General features: G+C 43.2%; 1 protein-coding gene across 1 annotated transcript; it reads left to right on the top strand.

Moving 5' to 3' along the window:
- Nucleotides 1-2,134: 2,134 nt before the first annotated feature.
- mtmr9.S (myotubularin related protein 9 S homeolog) lies at nucleotides 2,135-18,860 on the top strand. The gene is made up of 10 exons (XM_018266017.2): nucleotides 2,135-2,480; nucleotides 4,206-4,314; nucleotides 4,635-4,760; nucleotides 9,123-9,296; nucleotides 12,045-12,262; nucleotides 13,446-13,607; nucleotides 13,935-14,076; nucleotides 15,504-15,724; nucleotides 16,950-17,101; nucleotides 18,459-18,860. Exons 1-10 carry the CDS (start codon nucleotides 2,299-2,301, stop codon nucleotides 18,620-18,622), a joined length of 1,650 nt encoding a protein of 549 aa, XP_018121506.1. The 5' UTR covers nucleotides 2,135-2,298; the 3' UTR covers nucleotides 18,623-18,860.
- The last annotated feature ends 6,309 nt before the right edge of the window (nucleotides 18,861-25,169 follow it).

The raw sequence follows: 25,169 nt of genomic DNA, 5'->3' as shown, positions 1-25,169 counted from the left end.
TATTTTCGTGTCAAAACTCACAAATTCAAATTTAAAAGCACCAACTCGAATGGAAATTCGAATGTGAGATTTATCACAACTCGACCATGGAAACAGTTCTAATTTGAATATTTGTCACCTAAAACCTGCCGAGTTAATTTACAAGTCAATGACAGAGGTCCATTGAGCCATCTAGAATATGTTACTTGCCTTCCTGAGTTTTTTTTTTTTTTTTGAGGAAAACTCGATTAGAATTTTTGGGCCGGGACTATTCGATCGAAAATTAGTTTTTTCAAAAAATAACATCCCATTCAAGTTGTGAGTACATTCAAATTTATTAGAGTGAAATAAAAATTCACATAAATTTGAAATTAGACCTTTGATAAATAACCCCCTAAATAAGTGATTTGTGACTGTGGGATAGACGGGGAATCGGGAGGCTGATAGCATGCTGGTTAATTGTCTGAAGTGTTGGACTGGCCCTGCGGGACACTGGGAAAAAACCCGGTAGGCCCCGACCCTCATGGGCCCCCGCAGGACCAGACCCCCTCTCCGGAATTCAGTTTTTCCGGTATAATTGTTTTTTGGGGCAGCGCCGGAGGGGGCACTGGACAGCAGTCCCGGTGGGCCCCTGGCCCCACAGTCCGACCCTGGTTGTCTGCCTACATATTATATCTGATGGAACTAGGGTTGCCACCTGGCTGGTATTTTACAGGCCTGGCCATTAAAAATGATGCTTGATGCCAATGTTATTTTATAGGAAAAAATGGCAAGAATATAGGAAGGCCGGTATTTTTTTCCAGAAAAGTTGGCAACCCTAGATGGGACTGTTCTGTTTTCTTGCTCAACCCTAACTGCAGGTAGGGTTGCCACCTTTTCTGGAAAAAAATACCGGCCTTCCTATATATTTATCTTTTTTCCCTATTAATAACATTGGGATCAACAATCATTTTCTCCGGCCAGGCCGGTAAAATACTGGCCAAGTGGCAACCCTAACTGCAGGGATGACGGCCCTCTTACAGCATTACATACCCCATGGGTTGGACTGGGGCCCGGGGCCCACCTGGGGTTGCCAGCTTTTCTGGAAGAAAATACCAGCCTACTTATATATTTTTTTTCCCCCTATTAATAGCATTGGGATCAACCATCATTTATATCGGCCAGGCTGGTAAAATAGCCACCAGGTGGCAACCCTAGGCCCACCGCGGCTGCTGTCCAGGCAGACCGCCACGACTGTGCTGCCGTGCTCAGGTGCACACTCTGTTTTTCGGCCGGCCACACTGACAAACTCAGGCGCACTGTGTTTTTTTCGTGCGGTAGAAGCAGGAGCTGTAAATCTAGGCCGGCGATAGGGTTGCCACCGTTGTAAAAAAAAATTACCGGCCAGCGGGGGGTGGTAACTTAAAGTGCAGGCTGTGCCGTAAAAAGGGGCAGAGCTGTGCCACATAAGGGGCGGGGCTACATCTCGCTAGGCAAGATGAGGAAGAAAAGGTAAGTTTCCACCCGAGGGCAAGGCCTTTTCTTAAGGGTATTACAAATTACCGGCAGCTACATTGTAATTGTAATTTGTAATACGGACAACCCTAGCTGGCGAGGCTTGATGCCAATGTTATTTATAGGGGAAAACCATAGAAATATAGGAATGCCGGTATTTTTGGCCAGAAAAAGAGCCAACTCTACTTGGGGGGCCTACTGGGTTTTTTCCTGTTGTCCCGTCTGCCCAGTCCGACCCTGTATACCGCTATGGAAAAAGAAGCCTTATCGATGTCCAGCAGAATCTATGCATTAAGCTACTTTTCTTGCCAGGTCAGGACTGTCTAAGACTCCAAATAAGCCCAGACATTTCCAGTACAGAGGCCCTAAGAGCCTCCTCCAGTGCAATTAAGAGTGTCTGTGGCTCTTACAACTGCCCCTCTGCTACAAACTGCCAGTATGGGCTGCTTCCAACCTAAAACTCAGCTCAATGCAGGAGAAAAGCCTGGGCAGGGACTGGAGATTTGGAGGGGAAATGGTTTCTGTGAGACTTTTAGACACAGCTTAAAGGGATCCACAACTACTGATTTCAATGTGTTTTAATATAAACGTTAACTGTAGACATGAGTCTAAAAAGTGGGATGTTATTAGCTTCCTTGGGAAGCAGAGCGGGGACACATTATCTGTGACACTTGGCGAAGGAATTGCGCCTCTTCCGCCTTGGCGCAGTAAACTTCCGGCTCGGTGGCGGCGCATGCGCGTTGGGAGGAAGCTGGAACTGACTGGGTGACAGGAATGAGCCTGCGGGAATCCGGTCTGTGAGTTGTTGACGGCGCCGCTTTCTGGATGGAGTTCGCCGAGCTGATTAAAACTCCCCGGGTGGATAATGTGGTTCTGCACCGGCCTTTCCACTCCCCGGTGTGGGGCACCCTCTGTCTGACCGGCCACCACCTCATCCTCAGCTCCCGGCAGGACAACAGCGAGGAACTCTGGCTCCTACACTCCAACATCGACTCCATAGACAAACGGTCTGTATTATCTCTACTCACCCTCCTCTGTCTGTTTTATACACTCCCTCCTTCTCTGTTCTACTCTCCCTCCTACTGATTCTACTGGGAACTGTCACTCATGTATTATAAGGGATAATGTACCCCCTACTGTAAATGATAAGGATATTAGAAGTCACTGAGGGGTTGTTCTATGACCATATAAAGGCACAAGGCTGCAGGCTCAGTTATACAGGGAACTCTGAGTATCACTCATGTATTATAAGGGATAATGTACCCCCTACTGTAAATGATAAGGATATTAGAAGTCACTGAGGGGTTGTTCTGTGACCATATAAAGGCACAAGGCTGCAGGCTGAGTTATACAGCCAACTCTGAGTATCTCTCATGTATTATAAGGGATAATGTACCCCCTACTGTAAATGATAAGGATATTAGAAGTCACTGAGGGGTTCTGTGACCATATAAAGGCACAAGGCTGCAGGCTGAGTTATACAGGGAACTCTGAGTATCACTCATGTATTATAAGGGATAATGAACCCCCTACTGTAAATGATAAGGATATTAGAAGTCACTGAGGGGTTGTTTTGTGACCATATAAAGACACAAGGCTGCAGGCTGAGTTATACAGGGAACTCTGAGTATCACTCATGTATTATAAGGGATAATGTACCCCCTACTGTAAATGATAAGGATATTAGAAGTCACTGAGGGGTTGTTTTGTGACCATATAAAGACACAAGGCTGCAGACTGAGTTATACATTGAACTCTGAGTATCTCTCATGTATTATAAGGGATAATGTACCCCCTACTGTAAATGATAAGGATATTAGAAGTCACTGAGGGGTTGTTCTATGACCATATAAAGACACAAGGCTGCAGGCTGAGTTATACAGGGAACTCTGAGTATCACTCATGTGTTATAAGGGATAATGTACCCCCTACTGTAAATGATAAGGATATTAGAAGTCACTGAGGGGTTGTTCTATGACCATATAAAGACACAAGGCTGCAGGCTGAGTTATACAGGGAACTCTGAGTATCACTCATGTATTATAAGGGATAATGTACCCCCTACTGTAAATGATAAGGATATTAGAAGTCACTGAGGGGTTCTGTGACCATATAAAGGCACAAGGCTGCAGGCTGAGTTATACAGGGAACTCTGAGTATCACTCATGTATTATAAGGGATAATGAACCCCCTACTGTAAATGATAAGGATATTAGAAGGGTTGATTTAAATAGGGAACTCTGAGTATCACTCATGTCACTGAGGGGTTATTTTATCCAGAAAGCTTTGAATTATATTACAGGTCCTAAGCATTCTGTATAAAGGTACAGGTATGGGACCTGTTATCCAGAATGCTCGGGACCTGGGGTTTTCCAGATAACAGATCTTTCTGCTATTTGGATCTTCATATCTTAAATCTACTAGAAAATCATGTAAACATTAAATAAACCCAATAGGCTGGTTTTGCTTCCAATAAGGATTAATTATATCTTAGTTGGGATCAAGTACAAGCAACTGTTTTATTATTACACAAGAAAGGAAATTATTTTTATAAATTTGGATTATTTGATTATAATGGAGTCTATGGGAGATGGCCTATACATAATTCGGACATTTCTGGATAACCGGTTTCTGGATAACGGGTCTCATACCTGTATTAGAGGTCACAGGAGTTCCGTGGCCATTTAAAGCCAGGGCAGATATTTGTATTGACCTCTCAGTATGTATTGCAGGTTTGTTGGCACATCTGGAACCATCACCATTAAATGTAAGGACCTGCGGATAATACAGCTGGAAATCGGTGGGATGGAGGAATGCCTGAACATTGCCAGCTCCATTGAGGTAAGAAAGGGAATTTAGTGTTATTTTTAGGATCCAGCTGAATGCAAATTTCACCCTTGGGTTAACTGTTAGTATAATGCAATCGGTTTTTGTTTTTTATTATTTGCGGTTATTTGTGAGCTGCAAAGTAGTGTTCTGGCTATTATGTTACACATCCAGTCACTCCAGCCTTTATACATTACATTTTTGCCTAACTAACTATATAAGATACATTTTTTATTTTGCACAGTCTGTCTATTTACCCAGTTTTTATTTTTACACTGAACTGTTCCTTTAAGTATTTCCTCCCCATAATGCCTTGTTTATGCTGGACTGTGCAGGCCCTATCTACACTGGATTCCATCACTCTGATGTACCCCTTCTTCTACCGGCCCATGTTTGATGTAACGGAGGATGGATGGAGCTTGTTCTCCCCTGAACAAGAATTTGAGCAACTCATATTAGAGGTAAGTGGGCATCACAACCAGGGCCACCATCAGTGCTGAACTTTTCGAAAGAGCCAGGCCCCCCTTGACAGCACCGAAGCCATGCCGCCTCCTTCCAAAGTCCTGAACAGCTGCAATGCGGAAGTGCTGAAAAAGCCGAAGTCCTGAAGCAATGAAAAGATCGACATCACGAAAAAAGACTAAATTGAAGTGGCGAAAAGCCCTGAAGTCATGAAAACAGACTAAATTGAAGTCCTGAAGCGACGAAAAGACCCCAAGTCACGAAAGGATGAGGAGTTGAAGATTTTGTTGTACGGGGCCCCGTGATTTCTAACGGTGGCCCTGATCACATCATTATCATCATCACTAAGGTTTCCAGTGTAGTGCAATGACATCTCTCATCCCTCCTGAGGTTGGTGAAAATCCTTTTGTGCCTGTGCTTTATTTAGTGTTTGTTCTCCAAATAAAATGGGATGCCTTGCTCGCACAATTAGATTGTAAGCTCTGATATACTGGCCTGATTGTGAAGTAACACTTGTTTAGACTCGAATTCTGTATTTGTTATACTTATATTGCAATAATGCTGCATTCCTTGGCGGTGCCATGTCAATGGAGAGTTTATCAATCCCATGCCACACACCCTATTCGGGAATACTGAGCCATGCTTGCTGACAGTTGGCCGGGTTTTATCATAACTGTCATCTTGTGACTGAGGGGATATCTTACAGTGACACACAGCGAGGAAGGAAGTGAGCAGGCAAGACTGATGTGCTTATATACTAATGACTGACTTTTTGCAATACAAATTACCTTTCCCTGTGCTCCATGCGTCCTCTTTCTATTATACAGATATCTGTTTTGGGGTCAAATGTAGTGGTGTACGGGGCGAGAAATTCTTGACCCGCACCCGACCCTAACCCACCCCCGCCAAACCCACAACTGGCCCAGCCTGCCGTTCCCCCTCTATTTGTAGAGCCACAGACCCACCCACGACCCAAAGATTTTGTGCAGGAGCCGGCCTGAACCTGGGTAAACCCGTTGGTTTCAGGCGTGCCCACACATCACTAGTCACATGCTCACCATCGCTTGTTTAAAGGATCAGTAAACCTGAAAAATAAGTGAATGTAAAATTGATATGGGGCTATTCTAAGCACTTCTGCCATGTAGATTCATTATTTATTTTCTTTTAATTCCAAGATATTAAGGGATACATGTACTGTTAATATGAATGAATTTTGTTACAACAGCGCCACCTGCTGGTCATTTTCCCACCAGTCTGACCAGCAAGTAGTCAAGGAAGTTGTCAGGAGAAAGAAAGAGGCTGATGTTCTTCTGCTTAGGAAAGATGTGAGAAAGGTTTCTAATTTTATTCCTAAGCAGAAGAACATCAGCCTCTTTCTTTCTCCTGACAACTTCCTTGACTACTTGCTGGTAATACTTGCTATTTTACATTTACTTATTTTTAAGGTTTACTTATCCCTTAACTAGGATAGTGTGTTTGGATTCGTCAAGTAGTAAACACGTGCGCTTGCAATGCAGCACAGAATGTCCAGCATGCTATGGAGGAGGCTGGACAAACAAGCAGTGTGTGTGTGTGTGTGTGTGTGTGTGTGTGTGTGTGTGTGTGTGTGTGTGTGTGTGTGTGTGTGTGTGTGTGTGTGTGTGTGTGTGTGTGTGTGTGTGTGTGTGTGTGTGTGTGTGTGTGTGTGTGGCATCCGCTAATAGTGCTGCTCCAGCAGAATTTTGCACTGAAATCAAACGAGCAAACAGATTTTTATATTTAATTTTAAAATCTGACATGGAGCTAGACATATTGTCAGTTTCCCAGCTGCCCCCAGTCATGTGACCTATGCTCTGATAAACTTCAGTCACTCTTCACTGCTGTACTGCAAGTTGGAGTGATATCACCCCCCTCCCTCTCCCCCCCCCCAGCAGCCAAACAACAGAACAATGGGAAGGTAACCAGATAGCAGCTCCCTAACACAAGATAACAGCTGCCTGGTGGATCTAAGAACAGCACTCAATAGTAAAATCCAGGTCCCACTGAGACACATTCAGTTACATTGAGTAGGAGAAACAACAGCCTGCCTTTATTTGAGGCCATGGGAGGAGGTCTGTTTGTTTTCCTGTGTTTTTAGATAACACATAACTTCCTTTGTTAATATCCGGAAATAAGGGGGATTCCTGATTCTTGCTGATTAATGACAAAAACAGCATTGTTTTGTATCTTCCTGAGTTAAACAAGAAGGAAAGCTACTGAAGCAGTTTATTGCCAACAGATTAGCCACAAGAGTACAAGCTATAACACTATATTTATTCTGCAGAATACTTTACCATACCTGAGTAAACAGCTCTAGACCCTGTCTCTGTTTAGGATAGCAGCTGCCATATTAGCTTGGTGTGACATCACTTCCTGCCTGAGTCTCTTCTTGGATATAAAGGAATTCACCGGCACACAAGATGTGCTTTATCAGGGAAAGCCCTTGCCCCCCCCCCCCCCCGAAACGTTGCACATTGCATTAATAAAAGTGCAAGGGCTTGCCCTGATAAAGCACATCTTGTGTGCCGTTGAATTCCTTTATATCCTGAAAGTAAGGTGGCCGATTCCGCTATCACTGAGCACCAAGAGAAGAACTCAGGGTATATAACGTGTGGTTATCTCTAAGTTTGTCTAAGAGTCTCTCCCTGCTCACTCATAGCTCTGGGCTCAGATTACAGCAGGGAGGGGAGAAGTAGAGAGGAGCAAACTGAGCATGCTCAAGCCCTAGCCCTGGATGTTTAAGCTGAAAACAGGAAGTCTGATACAGAAGCCCATGAGTACACAATAGAAGGAAAGAAATGTGCTGTTTCTTTTGACAGAGGACTCAGAGCAGCATTACTTTGAGGGTTTACTGGTGTATTTATATAGACCTTTCTGATAAAGCTTACTTAGTCTTAGCCTTTCCTTCTCCTTTAAACAAGAATTAAAGCCTTAAAATGGATCTATGGTTTGAAATGCTGTATCTTATATTGTGAACCAAAGGTTTAGCAGTGTCAGGAGCGCGGCGGAGCGCTCCTGCTCCCAACCGCAGCTAATCCAAGATGGCAGCGCCCGCGGTCGCCGCGTGGTTTCGGGTGCCGCACGTTGACGTCAGCGTGCAAACGTGTGACGTCTCAATGCTGTGTTTTGGCGCCAAATTCAAGGTAAAACGACGTCCAGGATGCCGGTGCCAATGCCCGACTATAGGACTTGTTTTGTGGATTACTGGGTGCTTTAATTCGCGTGTTGTTGATTCCTGGACGTCTGACCCTGCCTGAACCTTGACCTTGCTACTAATCTGCCTGCCTTGTGATCTCTGCCTGGATATTGACTACGCTTTGTTCTTGAACCCTTGTCTGTACCGTGAACTTGGACTTTTGCCTGGGGCATCCTCCTTGGTCCGGACTTTTCCCTGCTGGGAGCCGATAGGCCCCCGTAATAAGCAGCCCTATAACAATAATAATCCAGGCCTTCAAATTATCCCCAGTAGTTTCCCATCTTGGATCTTGTTAGGCCTCTTTTGTGTTTTCAGTGGCACTGCACATGCTCAGTGGGCTCTGGGCTGCTGTTCTAAGAATCTAAGCTTAGGGGTCATGTGGAAAGCATCATCAAAACAGCAGGACGGGAGGTGAAAGCTATGATGTAGTGTGTCACTTTAGTCACTCTAGTCACTCCTGAGTTTTGTCATGGCAACTAAAGTCTAAAATTGAGTAAGGCTAGAAATGCTGTATTTTGTATACTAAACATAAACATGAACTTACTGCACAAGAAGCCTAATCAAACAAATGATTTATGCTTTTAAAGTTGGCGCAGGGGGATGTCATCTTGTAACTTTGTTATACATCTTTGCAAGACCAAGACTACGCACATGCTCAGTGTGGTCTGGACTTCAGTTGGGAGGTTAAGCTTAGGGATCGTCATAAATGATCAAAACCGCACAAGTCAAATAATATCTGCCAGAAGCCGATACAGCAAGACTGATTAATAATCAGAATATACAGACTGCACTGGGTCTGTGGATTCAAATCTACACAGTTGTTACAGGGAAACAAACAAAGCTTGAGTTCTTTGAAGTAAGGTGGAGGGCTCCTCCCTGTCATTTGAAAGTATAATCATTTCCCTGCAGAGCAGTTAGGGACCGTTTGAAGTTTCCTAACTACAGCTGTCAGAGCAAGTAAATGAAGGGAGAATTTCACTGCATACAGCCAGGTTTCTTATAAAAACGGTACACATTTTTTAATTAAGGTATATTGGAGATGATAGGTTTCTTTTTCATTAAAGAAAGTAAAAATGGGATTTTATTTTTTTGCCTTTACATCCCCTTTAACCCGCTTGACCTTCATGGGTTTCTTTCTCTCTTTCAGACAGACGACTGGAGGCTGAGCTCAGTGAATGGGGATTACTCGGTGTGCTTGTCTTACCCTCAGCTCGTCACAGTGCCCAAATCTATAGATGACGACTCACTTCGAAAAGTCGCTGCGTTCCGGCATGCTGGCCGGTTTCCCATGCTTAGCTACTACCACAAGAAAAATGGCATGGTAAGCTCACTAACCCTACATGGTTTCGCAGGGAGGCTACTCACACTGGCCACTTTGTAGAGCCACTGAATGGTAAGGAAACTACTGAAACCAGTTCAAGTCTCTATGAAAAGTAGGGATGCACCCAATCCAGGATTCGTTAGCTTCTCAACAGCCAATCAGAGCCCACTGAGCATGTGAGTGTCACAGACACTTTCCAAGATGGTGACCCCCTGTGACAAGTTTGAAGTCCTGGATCATTGCTGCTATTGACAAGCTCAAACTTTAGCCTCGTGCAATAAGTTCACTATATAAAATAGGACCTTTTTAGCCACATTCATGTTTAGGGTTTAGTTCTCCTTTAACCATAGTTTCTATTGCTGTTGTATATTGCTGCTCATCATAACCAGTCACTACGGGAATCCTGTGGTTTACAGTAAAGTAAGTGGCTCTTATTTTCTCTATGCGGCAGTGTCCTTTGTCTGTATATCTATCACCTGAGTGATTAGTGAGGCAAATTATGTCGATCTCAGAGGGGCCATTAACCTCTTTCTATCTCCTTTGCTGCTTGGGTGATAAATAGCGGCAGTCGTGTGGGTGCCACCCATTCAGAGCAGTGTTTATCATAATGAATGTCTCCTTAGGACTGATCCAGCTGCACATCTGCTCAAACCCAGAATCCCGGACGCCCTTGCAGTAAAGTGTAATAGTAGGGTCTGGTTTGATACTGAAACACAGATGTACATGTGCTTATTTTCATTTATATGAATTACACATTCAAGGGCAGATTTATTAAGGGTCGAATTGAAAATTCGAATTTTTTTTATGGTCAAAACTCTCCTTCGAATTGTGAATTATCCAAACTCAATTCGAGTTTTAATTTACATTCAGATTTCGAGATTTAGCATACAATGGCCCTTTAAAAATTCGACGATTCGCCACCTAAAAACTGCCGAGTTAACGTATAAGTCAATGGGAGAGCTCCAGGAGGAAAAACTCAAATCGAGTTGAGTTGAATTCGGTTCGGGTTTTCGAGTCTGTAAAATTCGTGAGAGTTTTAGATATCACATTTTTTTTATCAAATAACAGAATTACGAGTATATTTGAATTTAAAGGAGTTTTTCACCCTTAAATTAAGTTTTAGTATTATTTAGAGAGGGATATTCTGAGACTTTTTGCTAGGGATGCACCGAACCCACTATTTTGGATTCGGGCGAACCCCCGAATCCTTCGCAAAAGATTCAGCTGACTACCGATCCAAATCCGAATCCTAATTTGTGTATGCAAATTAGGGGTGGGAAGGTTAAAACATTTTTACTTCCTTGTTTTGTGACAAAGTCACGTAATTTCCCTCCCCGCCCCTAATTTGCATATGCAAATTAGGATTCAGGTTCGGCCGGACAGAAGGATTCGGTCAAATCCGAATCCTGCTGAAAAAGGCCGAATCCTGGTCGAATCCCAAACCGAATCCTGGATTCGGTGCATCGCTACTTTTTGCAATTGCCACCTAAAACCTGCCGAGTTAACGTATTAGTCAATGGGAGAGCTCCAGGGACCAATTTGGACTTTACTAGCCCTCCTGATATTTGAGTTTTTTCGGAGGAAAAACTCAAATCGAGTTTAGTCGAATTAGATTCGAGTTTTCGAGTCTGTAAAATTTGTGAGAGTTTTATATATTAAATTTTTCATCAAATAACCCCAACAATCGAATTACGACTATATTTGAATATAAAGGGGTTGTTTAAGTTTTAGTATGATGTAGAGAGCGATATTCTGAGACTTTTTGCAATTGCCACCTAAAACCTGCAGAGTTAACGTATAAGTCAATGGGAGAGCTCCAGGGACCAATTTGGACATGTTATTAGCCTTCCAGATATTCAAGTTTTTTTGTTCGGAGGAAAAACTCAAATCGAGTTTAGTCGAATTCTATTTGAGTTTTTCGAGTCTGTAAAATTTGTGCGATATTCAATTTTTTCAATCCAATAACTCCAATAATCGAATTACGAGTATATTGAAATTTAAAGGGGTTGCTCATCTTTAAATGAAGTTTTAGTATGCTGTGGAGAGGGATATTCTGAAACTTTTTGCAATCCGTTTTCATTATTTATTATTTGTGGTTTTTGAGTTATTTAGCTTTTTATTCAGCAGCTCTCCAGTTTGCAGTTTCAGCCATCTGGTTGCTAGGCTTCAAATTCACCTAGCAACCATGCATTGATTTGAATTAGAGACTGGAATATGAATAGGAGAGGTCTGAATAGAAAGATCAGTAATATAAAGTAGCAGTGACAATACATGTGTAGCCTTACAGAGCATTTGCTTTTTAGATGGGGTCAGTGACCCCATTTGGAAGCTGGAAAACATCAGAAGTAAAAGGCATATAATTAAAAAAAACATAAAAAAGAAACAATGAAGACCAATGTTAAAGTTGCTTAGAATACACCATTCTAGAACATACCAAGGGGTTTATTTATTAAATTCCGAATTTATCTCAATATTTTGTGCTACAAACTCCAATCAAATCCGCTCCAGTTTTTTACGCTTATTTATTATTACTTTTACTATTATTACTACAACATCGAGGTTAAATTAATTTCCAAAAAAATTGTGCTTTTTTTAAAAGTCTGATTTTATATAAAAAAAAAAATCACACAGTTTTCGTGATTTTTGCATTTGGAAATCTGAAATTTCTGCTTGTAGTTGGTGGCCAGTGACCTTAGCAGGCAAATGGCACATACCTGAGACTTTTCTAATAATGTCCTTTTGGTACAGGTGATGATGCGCAGCAGCCAGCCGCTAACTGGCACCAACGGAAAGCGCTGCAAGGAAGACGAGAAGCTTATTAATGCCACACTGAAGCATGGGAAACGTGGATACATTATAGACACCCGCGCTCTGAATGTAGCTCAGCAGTCCAGGGCACGGGGAGGGGGATTCGAACAGGAAGCCCATTATCCACAATGGAGGCGGATACACAAGTCTATTGAGAGGTAACCGTCTGCAGTGACTACAGTGTCTACCACTTTAAAGGAGAAGGAAAGCTACCGAAGCAGTTTATTGCCAATAGATTAGCCACAATAGTACAAGCTATAACACTATATTTATTCTGCAGAATGCTTTACCATACCTGAGTAAACAGCTCTAGAAACTGTTTGTTTAGAATAGCAGCTGCCATATTAGCTTGGTGTGACATCACTTCCTGCCTGAGTCTCCCTGTTCACTCATCGCTCTGGGCTCAGATTACAGCAGAGAGGGGAGGAGGGAGGGAGAGAGAGAGAGGAGCAAACTGAGCATGCTCAAGCCCAAGCCCTGGAGATTTAAACTGAAAACAGGAAATCTGATACAGAAGCCCTTGAAAAAAGGAAAGAAATGCTGTGTTTCTTTTGACAGAGGACTCGGAGCACTTTGACTTTAAGGTAAAGTCCTGCAGCGGGTCGGGTACCCGTGGGTGGGGTTGCCACTTGGCCGATATTTTACTGGCCTGGCTGGCAAAAATTATGCTTGATGCCAATGTTATTAATAGGGAAAAACGGCAAGAATATAGGAAGGCCAGTATTTTTTTCCAGAAAAGGTGGCAACCCTACCCGCGGGTTATCCGCAAAAAGAACGGGCACCCTGACAGGAGGGACAGGCATAGTCGACATAGCGACTGAGCTTCCCTTTCCATACCTGGATATTTGTGTGTGCGTTGCTGGCGAGTCCAGGAGGAGCCGTGGGGAGAGAGCAGACCAGGCTTGTAACAACGAGCAGAGGCAGTTGCTATGCGGCGGACGGTCCAATCACAAGAACAGGTCGCGGTCTACCAGGAACATTAACGGGATCTACTAGTAGACCGCGATCAACGTCCTGGGCACCCCTGATATAAGAACCGCACTCAATAGTAAAATCCAGGTCCCACTGAGACACATTCAGTTACATTGAGTAGGAGAAACAACAGCCTGCCAGAAAGCAGTTCCATCCTAAAGTGCTGGCTCTTTCTGAAATCACATGACCAGGCAAAATGACCTGAGATGCACCAACACACCAATATTACAAATAAATACACTTGTTGGTTCAGGAATGACATTTTATATTGTAGAGTGAATTATTTGCAGTGTAATTTAGAAATAACAACTACATCTTAAAGATCATGTCAGCATCCCTTTAACTCCAAACCTTTATTGTCCTTTATAGGTTCAACATTTTGCAAGAGAGTCTGATTAAGCTGGTCGAGGCCTGTAATGACCAGTCCCACAACATGGATCGCTGGCTGAGCAAACTGGAGGCTTCTAACTGGTTAACTCACATCAAAGAAATTTTAACCACCGCCTGCCTTGCTGCCCAGTGCATTGATAGGTAAGTTCCTAAGTACAGCGTGATGGTTTAAACAAGTTGACGGCATAAAGATGGCCGCATACAGGATAGCTTTCTAAATATCCAATCTTTTAGCTATTTGTACAGATTTCCATTTCGGAATACTGGAAATACTGACATGCAGAGTCGGTAGTCACGGGGCTTCAGAACATTTATTATGTGTTTCAGTATAGCTCAGTCTCCCTGTGCCTTGGACTCAAATCATAAGTTTTGTGTGACTTTATGGGATCAGCGCTGCAGGTTGTTAGTAACTATGTACAAATAAGAATTCATGCCCAATTCACCCACCTTTGTTTCTGTCTGTGGCAGAGAAGGAGCATCTGTGTTGGTTCACGGTTCAGAGGGGATGGACTCCACCCTACAAGTCACCTCTCTGGCTCAAATCATCTTGGACCCAAGGTGCAGAACAATCCGTGGTTTTGAGTCTCTGATTGAGAGAGAGTGGCTCCAGGTGAGCAGCCATTATATTCTGGGCATTTGTACGACATAAGCAGCTGCCACATTAGCTTGTTGTGACGTCACTTCCTGCCTGAGTCTCTCCCTGCTCACTCATAGCTCTGGGCTCAGATTACAGCAGGAAGGGAGAGGGGAACAAACTGAGCATGCTCAAGCCCTTGCCCTGGAGGTTTAAGCTGAAAACAGTTAGTCTGATACAGAAGCCCATGAGTACACAATAGAAGGAAAGAAATGTGCTGTTTCTTTTGACAGAGGACTCAGAGCAGCATTACTTCGAGGGTTTACTGGGTTTATATAGATCTTTCTGATAAAGCTTACTTAGTTTTAACCTTTCCTTCTCCTTTAATTCTTCATGAGTGATTTGTCCAAATACAGAACTGAACGGAAAGAAGGGTTTACAAAAAATGAACTTTCTTGTTTGTGTGTTGAATATTGACATGGGTTTTAGCATTTGCTTCATCCAGGCACTTGGATTTGGCCAGATCCGAATCCTGCTGAAAAAGGCCAAATCCGGGCTGCATTCCCAAAATGAATCCTGGATTTGTTGCATCCCTAATAAAAACTAGAGATATTGGGACCTATTTATTATGCTGTGAAAAACTGCAGTGTCTTGTCTGTACAGTCTGTTATTTAGTATGTTTTGTTTTCGGCAACTATTGCGAAAATGAAAATGTAATATTAGCTTCAGCAAAACGAAATAAGAAACTTTCTAAATACAATCACTTAAAAATGTTTCTGAAATAATCAAGTTTATGTTCACTATCCCTCTCTCAGCATCTGTTTCTCTTCATTGTCTCTTCATGCAGCAGTTGGGTGTCAGATATTCACAGTTACATCCAATATATCTTATAGGGGGGGCTCCTTTTGCCTAGAAGATGTATTAGAGCTCACTCTATTAAACTCACCAGACATCATGTCTCTCTACATGCAGTTATTTTGTTAGATTTTGTTTGTACTGGAATCAGTTATTTGAGTGAGCTCTAATACATCTGCGAGAAATGGAACCCCCCTATAAGATATATTGGATATAACTGTCAATGAATATCTAACACCCAACTTAAACAGGTGCTGAGAGAGGGATAGTGAAGATAAACTTGATTATTTCAGAAACAATGCAGAATTTTTAATTGAATGTATTTAGAAAGTTTCTTATTTCAGTAGGCCAAAGCTCATATTAAATTTTTATTTTCGAGATAGTTCTCCTTTAATAAACTGACTGCTTTCCCCACAGACCGACAAGCCAAACCCTTTTGTTTTGCAGCCAACCATTAGGGTCGTGTGCCAGTCACTGGCACTGCCTCTGTCCCCATTGAGTAGATGAAGTTCAGTGCTTCTTTGTGGGGCAACAGACAGAATCCACTGAACCTCTGTTTGTTCTTTAGAAGTAGCCTGTGACCCTGATATTCCATGTGTTTCCCACAGGGTGGGCACCCATTCCAGCAGCGTTGCGCACAGTCTGCCTACTCCAACAGCAAACCGAAGTGGGAGTCTCCGACCTTCCTGCTCTTCCTGGACTGCGTGTGGCAGATCCTGCGTCAGTTCCCCTGCTCTTTCCAGTTCAATGAACGCCTTCTCCTCACCCTCTATGAACATTCCTATGCCTCTCAGTTTGGCACCTTCCTGGGTAACAACGACTATGAAAGGTGAGAGTCTTTTTCACCTGTCGGCTAAATAAATTGTTATAGAATTAAAGGATTAGTGAACCTTTAAAATAAGTGAATGTAAAAATGATGAGGGGCTTTTCTAAGCACTTCTGCAATGTACATTCATTATTTATTTGTTTTTAATTGCAAGATATTAAGGGATACATGTACTGTTAATATGAATGAATTTTGTTACAACAGCGCCACCTGCTGGTCATTTTCCCACCAGTCTGACCAGCAAGTAGTCAAGGAAGTTGTCAGGAGAAAGAAAGAGGCTGATGTTCTTCTGCTTAGGAATAAAATTGGAAACCTTTTTATACATATTTCCTAAGCAGAAGAACATCAGCCTCTTTCTTTCTCCTGACAACTTCCTTGACTACTTGCTGGTCAGACTGGTGGGAAACTGACCAGCAGGTGGCGCTGTTGTAACAAAATTCATTCATATTAACAGTACATGTATCCCTTAAAGGAGAAGGAAAGGAACAAAACAATACCTATCTCCTTGTGTTGTACTACTTAAGACCTCCTGAAACACTAGGTTAAAAAAGCGCTTATGTCATTCAGATCTCCTAAAATACATGTTCGCATCATTTTTAAATTCAGGCAGGCGCTATGTTAGTTATGTAGCGATGGCTTCCTTCACCTCTTTTTTCTTATTGCGCATGCGACAAAAAAACAGTTGACCCGGAGCGCGTCAGTAGTGAAATAGTCATAGATATTGGCCGCACCTTAGCCTGCTCTGTATGGAGTTACTGTCCCCTTGCTGCGCACCGCAAGCGCTTCATGCAGACTGCTATCCCCACTGAAATTTAAAAGTGATTCCCTTGCGTCTCCTACACATAAAAAAGCTCCTCTTCTGATTGGGTGGGGGCGTGGGCATAAGGGTCAACGATAACGCGCTCCTAGCCATCATCATTGGCAGTAAGGCTGCGCCCAGAGTACAAGCGCACTTCAAGTAACTTCTGCCTAATGCGCATCATGGCTGCCTCTGTAAGTTCTATGTGCCACAGCCTTTACTTAAAAGGCTATCTATGTTTTGACTTTCCTTCTCCTTTATTATCTTGGAATTAAAAGAAAATAAAAAATGAATGTACATTGCAGAAGTGCTTAGAATAGCCCATCAATAGCTCATCAATTTTACACTCACTTATTTTTAAGGTTTACTTATCCTTTATGTCTTACATTCTTTTTTTGGTTGATTTGTATCTATGTATTTATTTTCAAGGAATAAATTGAAGCTCTCCCAGAAAACTCTTTCCCTCTGGTCATGGGTGAACCAACCCTCTGAGATCAACAAACTCCTCAATCCTCTTTATGAAGCAAATGGGCTGGTGATCTGGCCGTCGGTAGCACCTCAGAGCCTGCAGCTGTGGGAAGGTAATTATTGTTGGCCTTACAGACTGTTGTCATTACAGTTTTGCTTTAAAGGGGATGTTCACCTTTGCACTAACTTTCAGTATGACAGAGCAGGGATCCCCAACCTTTTGGGGAGCAACACTAGCATGAAAAATGTTTTTATGTGGATTATCAACCTACACTGAGACTCTGTTTGGTTGTACATCTGGTTTTTATACAACCAAAACTTGCCTCCAAGTCTGGAATTCAAAAATAATCTCCTACTTTGAGGCCACTGGGAGCAACAGCCAAATGGTTGAGGAGTAATATGTAGCTCACAATCTACTAGTTGGGGATCACTGCCATAGAGTGTGATATTCTGAGACAATTTATTTTCAATTGGTTTTAATTTTTTATTATTTGTGGTTTTTGAATTATTTAGCTTTTTATTCAGCAGCTCTTCAATTTGTATTTTAAGCAGTCTGGTTGCTAGGGTCCAAACTACCCCAGCAACCATGCATTAATTTGAATAAGAGACTGGAATATGAATAGGAGATGGTCAGAATAGAAAGATGAGTAATAAAAAGTAGCAATAACAATACATTTGTAGCCTTACAGAGCATTTGTTTTTTAGATGGGGTCAGCGATGCCCATTTGAAAGCTGCAAAGAGTCAGAAGAAAAAGGCAAATAACTATAAAACTGAATCCAGGATTCGGCCTTTTTCAGCAGGATTAGAATTCGGCCAAATCCTTGTGCCTAGCCAAACTGAATCTGAATCCTAATTTGCATATGTAAATTAGAGGCGGGTATGAAAACCACATGACTTTTCAACACAAAAGAAGAATTTTTTCCACTTTTTCTTTTCCTGCCCCTAATTTGCACATCTAAATTAGGATTCGGTTCGGTATTTGGCCGGACCTTTCACCAAGGACTCTGGGGTTCGGCCGAATCCCAAACAGTGGATTCAGTGCATCCCTCTATAAAACTATAAAAAAAAATAAAAAAAATAATGAAAACCAACTGATACGTTGCTTAGAATTGGACATTCTATAACATGCTGAAAGTTAACGTAAAGGTGAACCCTTTAAAGGAGTTTTGAACCCAAACCTTTTCCTGAAATGTCATTGTAAGCAACTTACCAATACACATTCATTACCTGTTATCAGTTGCTTGTAAATCTAACACCTATTGATCGGTAGCAGTATCCGTTCATTTCGGTTCTCCGTACTATTGGTTCTGACTGTCGCTACAATGTAGCAGAAGCCTGCTGATTGATAGATCTTTCATGCTGGTATTGTGGGGGGAATCAAGTTAAATTGAGCTGGTGGAGAGATGGATTCTGACCCCTTTGTTCATTCCCACCCACTAATATTTCTGCTTCTTCCTCTTCTGTATCAGGTGTTTTCCTGCGTTGGAACAGATCATCTAAGTACCTAGAAGAAGCCTATGAAGAGACGGCTCACATTATTGAGTACAACAAAGAGCTGCAAGTCAAAGTAAATGCGCTCCGAAGGCAACTGGCTGAACTGGAGACAGAAGATGGGATTCTGGAGACTCCCTAAGGGGAATGCTGGGAAATGACCTGGCTTTATTCAGGGGCACAGTAATGCTTATGTGACTCCACATTACCAGTAACCAACAGACCCCAAACATCCTTATCCTTTCCAAACCTCTTTATCACCTTAAAGGGGTTGTTCACCTTTAAATTAACTGTTAGTATGAAGTAGAGAGAGATATTCTGAGACAATTTGCAATTGGTTTTCGTTTTTTATTATTTGTGGATTTTGAGTTATTTAGCTTTTTATTCAGCAGCTCTCCAGTTTGCAGTTTCAGCAATCTAGTTGCTAGGGTCCAAATTACCTTAGCAACCATACTGATTTGAATAAGAGACTGGAATATGAATAGGAGAGGCCTGAATAGAAAGATGAATAATAAAAAGTAGCAGTAACAATACATTTGTAGCCTTACAGAGCATTTGTTTTTAGAAACAGGCTGGAAAGAATCCGAAGAGGAGGCAAATAATTCAAAAACTATGAAAAATAAATAATGAAGACCAATTTAAAAGTTGCTTTGAATTGTCCATTCTATAACGTACTAAAAGTTAACTTGAAGGTGAACCACCCCTTTTAAGGGGAACAATTACGAAAATGAAAATTTAATATGAGCTCCATCATACTGAAATTTCTAAATCCAATCAATTAAATATTCCGTATTGTTTCTGAAATAATAAATTTTATCTTCACTTTTCCTCTCTCAGCATCTGTTTCTCTTCATTCTGTCTTCATGCAGCTGTTGGGTGTCAGATATTCACTGACAGTTAGATCCAATATATCTAATAGGGGGGCTCCTTTTGCCTAGAAGATGTATTAGAGCTCACTCTATTAAACTCACCAGACATCATGTCTCTCTACATGCAGAATTTGTGCAAAAGGCAGTTATTTTGTTAGATTTTGTTTGTACTGGAATCAGTTATTTGAGTGAGCTCTAATACATCTGCTAGGAAAGGAGCCCCCCTATAAGATATATTGGATCTAACTGTCAATGAATATCTGACACCCAACTGCTGCATGAAGACAGAATGAAGAGAAACAGATGCTGAGAGAGGAATAGTGAACATAAACTTGATTATTTCAGAAACAGTACAGAATATTTAATTGTATTTAGAAAGTTTCTTATTTCATATATTACATTTTCATTTTTGGGATGGTTCCCCTTAAAGGAAAAAAAGCTGCTCCTTTCTCAAAGCCGAGACATCTCTTTCACAGCACCCCGCTTGCTGCTCAGGAGAGAGGAGTCTGCAAAGCATCATAATGATTTTAGGGACGCTGATCACATATACTGCCTCCCGTCATGGTGATGTTTCGATATAACATAGGGTCAACCATAAACAGAGATTGAAGGCAAAGCAATTTGAATGTAGGCCGACTGTGTTGTGACCAGAAGTCTCAGTGGAAACATTTGGAAAGAATTGTGCTGAGTTGGGCTTTGCCCGTATCGGCTAATACAAAGGATCTTTAAAGGGATACTGTCATGGGAAAAAATTTTTTTTTCAAAATGAATCGGTTAATAGTGCTGCTCCAGCAGAATTCTGCACTGAAATCCATTTCTCAAAAGAGCAAACAGGTTTTTTTATATTCAATTTTGAAATCTGACATGGGGCCAGACATATTGTCAGTTTCCCAGCTGCCCCAAGTCATGTGACTTCTGCTCTGATAAACTTCAGTCACTCTTTACTGCTGTACTGCAAGTTGGAGTGATACCTCCCCCTCCTTTTCCCCCCCAGCAGCCAAACAACAGAACAATGGGAAGGTAACCAGATAGCAGCTCCCTAACACAAGATAACAGCTGCCTGGTAGATCTAAGAACAACACTCAATAGTAAAATCCAGGTCCCACTGAGACACATTCACTTACATTGAGAATGAAAAACAGCAGCCTGCCAGAAAGCATTTCTCTCCTAAAGTGCAGGCACAAGTCACATGACCAGGGGCAGCTGGGAAACTGACAAAATGTCTAGCCCCATGTCAGATTTCAAAATGTAATATAAAAAAACCTGTTTGCTCTTTTGAGAAATGGATTTCAGTGCAGAATTCTGCTGGATCAGCACTATTAACTGATTCATTTTGAAAAAAAATGTTTTCCCATGACAGTATCCCTTTAAGCTTTACTGTGCACACCCCACCTTACCATACACAATGCAATCCAAAGCCTACAGGGAAGAGACAGATGTTTACACTATATGTAACATAGTAAGTCAGGTTGAAAAAAGACACACGTCCATCAAGTTTAACCTTTTAACTCTATTTTAACCTGCCTAACTGCCAGTTGATCCAAAGGAAGGCGAAACCCCCCATGTGATGCATGCACTACATACTCCTTTGTATCATCAGTGTGTTCCCGTTAGATACCTGTGCAGCAAAAACCAATAGTATAAATAAGAAATTCCTTTGTACATAAGCCCCAAAAGCTTACGTTTTGTCTGTTCGCTAGGTGTTTGATTATTTAGGTCTGGTTTGTCTGGTGCAGTGATTGTCAGCCTGTGGCTCCCTAGCTGTTTCTAAACTACAACTCTCCATAGAGGAGCAACAGAAGAGCTCTAGGGGACAGTTTATAAAAGTGGCAGTCCAGAATAAGCCCTAAAGGAAAAAAAAGATGGAGAAATCCTTAAACGTTCTCCCCTAGTTACATTTTCTTGCAGTTAAATAGGACGCATTTTAGGACATCATCAGGAGAATACAAGCTCCTGTGTGCGCTCTCCTAACAAAGAATTTCTCTTATACTCACTGATCCCAAGAGGCTGCAGTCACACCTCCGTGCTGCCCACATATTAGTGATGTGCGGGCCGACTCCTACACAAAATCTTCGGTGTGGGTCAAGCTCTTCTGCTCTGCCCACACACAACCTACTACTGTCGGCTTCTGACGCCGGAATTTATAGACTTCTGCCTGCCCCGTTCCTTTTGTGAGATCACTATGGGTCCGGCGCTGGTCTATAAAAAGAGGGCAGGAGCGGTTTAGGGTTGGGTGCGGGTTGAGAAATTCTTGACCCACACATCACTACCACATATGCTGTTGTGATCTCCCCCGTGGCTCATTCCTCAGCCCTCCCTCTTCGGTCCTCAGCCCTCAGTACAAACGCTCTCCATCCTCAGCCCTCAGTACAAACGCTCTCCATCCTCAGCCCTCAGTACAAACGCTCTCCATCCTCAGCCCTCAGTACAAACGCTCTCCATCCTCAGCCCTCAGTACAAACGCTCTCCATCCTCAGCCCTCAGTACAAACGCTCTCCATCCTCAGCCCTCCCTCCTCAGTACAAACACTCTCCCTCCTCAGCCCTCAGTACAAACACTCTCCCTCCTCAGCCCTCAGTACAAACGCTCTCCATCCTCAGCCCTCCCTCCTCAGTACAAACACTCTCCATCCTCAGCCCTCAGTACAATCGCTCTCTATCCTCAGTACAAACACTCTCCATCCTCAGCCCTCGGTACAAACGCTCTCCATCCTCAGTAGAAATGCTCTCCATCCTCAGCCCTCAGTACAAACGCTCTCTATCCTCAGCCCTCAGTACAAAGCGCGCTCCATCGTCTGTACAAACGCCCTCCCTCCTCAGCCCACAGTACAAACGCTCTCCATCCTCGGCCCTCAGTACAAACGCTCTCCATCCTCAGCCCTCCCTCCTCAGTACAAACTCTCTCCATCCTCAGTACAAACACTCTCCATCGTCAGTACAAACACTCTCAGCCCTCAGTACAAATGCTCTCCATCCTCGGCCCTCCCTCCTCAGTACAAACACATCCTCAGCACTCAGTACAAATGCTCTCCATCCTCAGTACAAACACTCTCCATCGTCAGTACAAACACTCTCCACCCTCAGCCCTCGGTACAAATGCTCTCCATCCTCGGCCCTCCCTCCTCAGTACAAACACATCCTCAGCACTCAGTACAAATGCTCTCCATCCTCAGTACAAACACTCTCCATCGTCAGTACAAACACTCTCCACCCTCAGCCCTCAGTACAAATGCTCTCCATCCTCGGCCCTCCCTCCTCAGTACAAACACATCCTCAGCACTCAGTACAAATGCTCTCCATCCTCAGTACAAACACTCTCCATCGTCAGTACAAACACTCTCCACCCTCAGCCCTCAGTACAAATGCTCTCCATCCTCAGCCATCCCGCCTCAGACCTCCACTCCTAAGCCAGTCTGAGGAGGGAGGGTTGATGTCTGAGGAGGGTGGACTGAGGATGGAGAGCGTTTGTACTGAGGGCTGAGGATGTGTTTGTACTGAGGCGGGAGGGCTGAGGATGGAGAGCATTTGTACTAAGGGGTGAGGAGAGAAGGCTGACGGCTGAGGAGGAAGAGCTGAAGGCTGATTAGGGAGGACCCAGGACGGAGATGAGACTGCAGCCTTTCAGGATGGGTTTAGAGAAAATGCGATGCTGCATCCCTCTGCTTTAGGAGATCTCATGCAGGAGAGTGATTTCCCCTAAAGATGTCCTAAAATGTTTTCTGTATGTCTTGTCTCTTGGTGGATTGTCCACCAGATGGCGATGTTACATAATGAACACTTGATTCTGTCTCCTGCAGCGCTTACTCCTCAATCCCCCCCTCCCTCTCTCTCACTCCTACAGGTTATCCATTTGCAAATTTTGCACAACACCCAGGTTATCCCGTCACCCGCACTCCGTCGTACCTGTGTTTGTCTCTTTCTGTAAATCTGATTGGTTATTAGATTATTTGGAAATACCTTAGGACAGGGGATGGCGCATATCTGCATAAAATTGTGGTGGACTACAGCTCCCCATGGACTGCTGAGCATGCTGGGAACTGTGGTTCGACAGCAGAAGCCATGTGCGCATCCCTATCCATGTATCAAAGGGAAAAACGAATGTGATTGTGACTATTTGTACAGTAATGAACCCGACTTCACTTCATTCCTATTATTGATTGTTACTAATTATTTATTGTCAATAAGAGCAGGTACAGATTCTGTTCCGGTTTTTTAGGGTAATGGCATGGGGGAAATGTGGAGATGAATTCATAATCCTCTTCCTTGGCCCCCAGTCTTACTGTTGCTTTTACGTGTCATAAAAGCTGGGCCCTGACCTGTAACGGTTCTGCGTGTCCGATCAAGTGAGAACGTTTGTGCCTCTTGTACAATAAATTTCAAATGTCTCAGCTTGCGGCATCTCTCATTTGTGTTGTACACCAACCTCCATCGTTGCAGGTCTTTCTGAACACAATTGTTTCTGCCCTACTTTAGTTCATCTTCAGTTCTCACTTAAAGCAGCAATTTAAAGGATAAGTAAACCTTCAAAATAAGTGAATATAGAACTGATGAGGGGGCTATTCTAAGCACTTCTGCAATGTACATTCATTATTTATTTTCTTTTAATTCCAAGATATTAAGGGATACATGTACTGTTAATATGAATGAATTTTGTTACAACAGCGCCACCTGCTGGTCAGTTTCCCACCAGTCTGACCAGCAAGTAGTCAAGGAAGTTGTCAGGAGAAAGAAAGAGGCTGATGTTCTTCTGCTTAGGAATAAAATGAGAAACCTCAGATAACTTTTCTAACATCTTTCTTAAGCAGAAGAACCTCAGCCTCTTTCTTTCTCCTGACAACTTCAGTTTTGGGGCACATCTGTTGGCAGCGAATATGCCCTGTTCTTGGGGGGTTCGTTGGGGCTGCAGTGGACTATGGGATATGCCTTTACAGCAAGGTTTGGGAATGACTGCTCATTTGGAGGAATTATAGGGGTCACTGGGCTATGGGATGCTCACAGGGGGGTATTGAGATCAGTGAGTACGTAGTGGCCTATCCTATATAATATAATAAAGTCCAAGTGTCTCTGCGTCCAGTCCCTGTGTCCGTGGAAATGAGCTACTGCGCATGTGCCCCACGGGTCTGAAGTCTCGCGAGAGCTTGCTGCAGCCCAGCCGGCGCCGCCATCTTTATTTTACTGACGCGGGTCACGCTACTTGTGGCTCGAGGTGAGGCGAGATGTTGTCTTTGTGCTGGATGGAGGGGAGAAGATAGTAGGGAGTAGAAAGCAGGTAACGGGGATGTGAAGTGTTAAGGGCTATGCTGCTAACCCCCCTGGCCACCAATGTTAACCCCCCCCTGGTCACCAATGTTAACCCCCCTGGCCACCAATGTTAACACCCCCATGGCCACCAATGTTAACCCCCCCTGGCCACCAATGTTAACCCCCCTGGCCCACCAATGTTAACACCCCCCTGGCCACCAATGTTAACCCCCCCTGGCCACCAATGTTAACACCCCCCTGGCCACCAATGTTAACCCCCCTGGCCACCAATGTTAACCCCCCCTGGCCACAATGTTAACCCCCCCCTGGCCACCAATGTTAACCCCCATGTTAACACCCCCTGGGCACCAGCATTAACCCCCTGGCCACCAGTGCTACAAAGGGGGCCCTGCCTACTAATGTTACCCATTCTGAAATGTTGGGAGGTATGTGACGACATATGTTCTAGCGCCAGTAATTTAACGGGCTTAATGTCTAGTATTATATACTTTGCCCATCTCCAGTAATGTGGTGGAGGGTTAACATTGCGCCAGTAGTTCTGGGGCCACAATGATGCCCA

This window comes from Xenopus laevis, chromosome 5S, assembly GCF_017654675.1.
Source record: "Xenopus laevis strain J_2021 chromosome 5S, Xenopus_laevis_v10.1, whole genome shotgun sequence".
NCBI lineage: Eukaryota > Metazoa > Chordata > Amphibia > Anura > Pipidae > Xenopus > Xenopus laevis.
The sequence above is the reverse complement of the archived record's forward strand: the minus strand, read 5'-3'. Positions and strand labels throughout refer to the sequence as shown.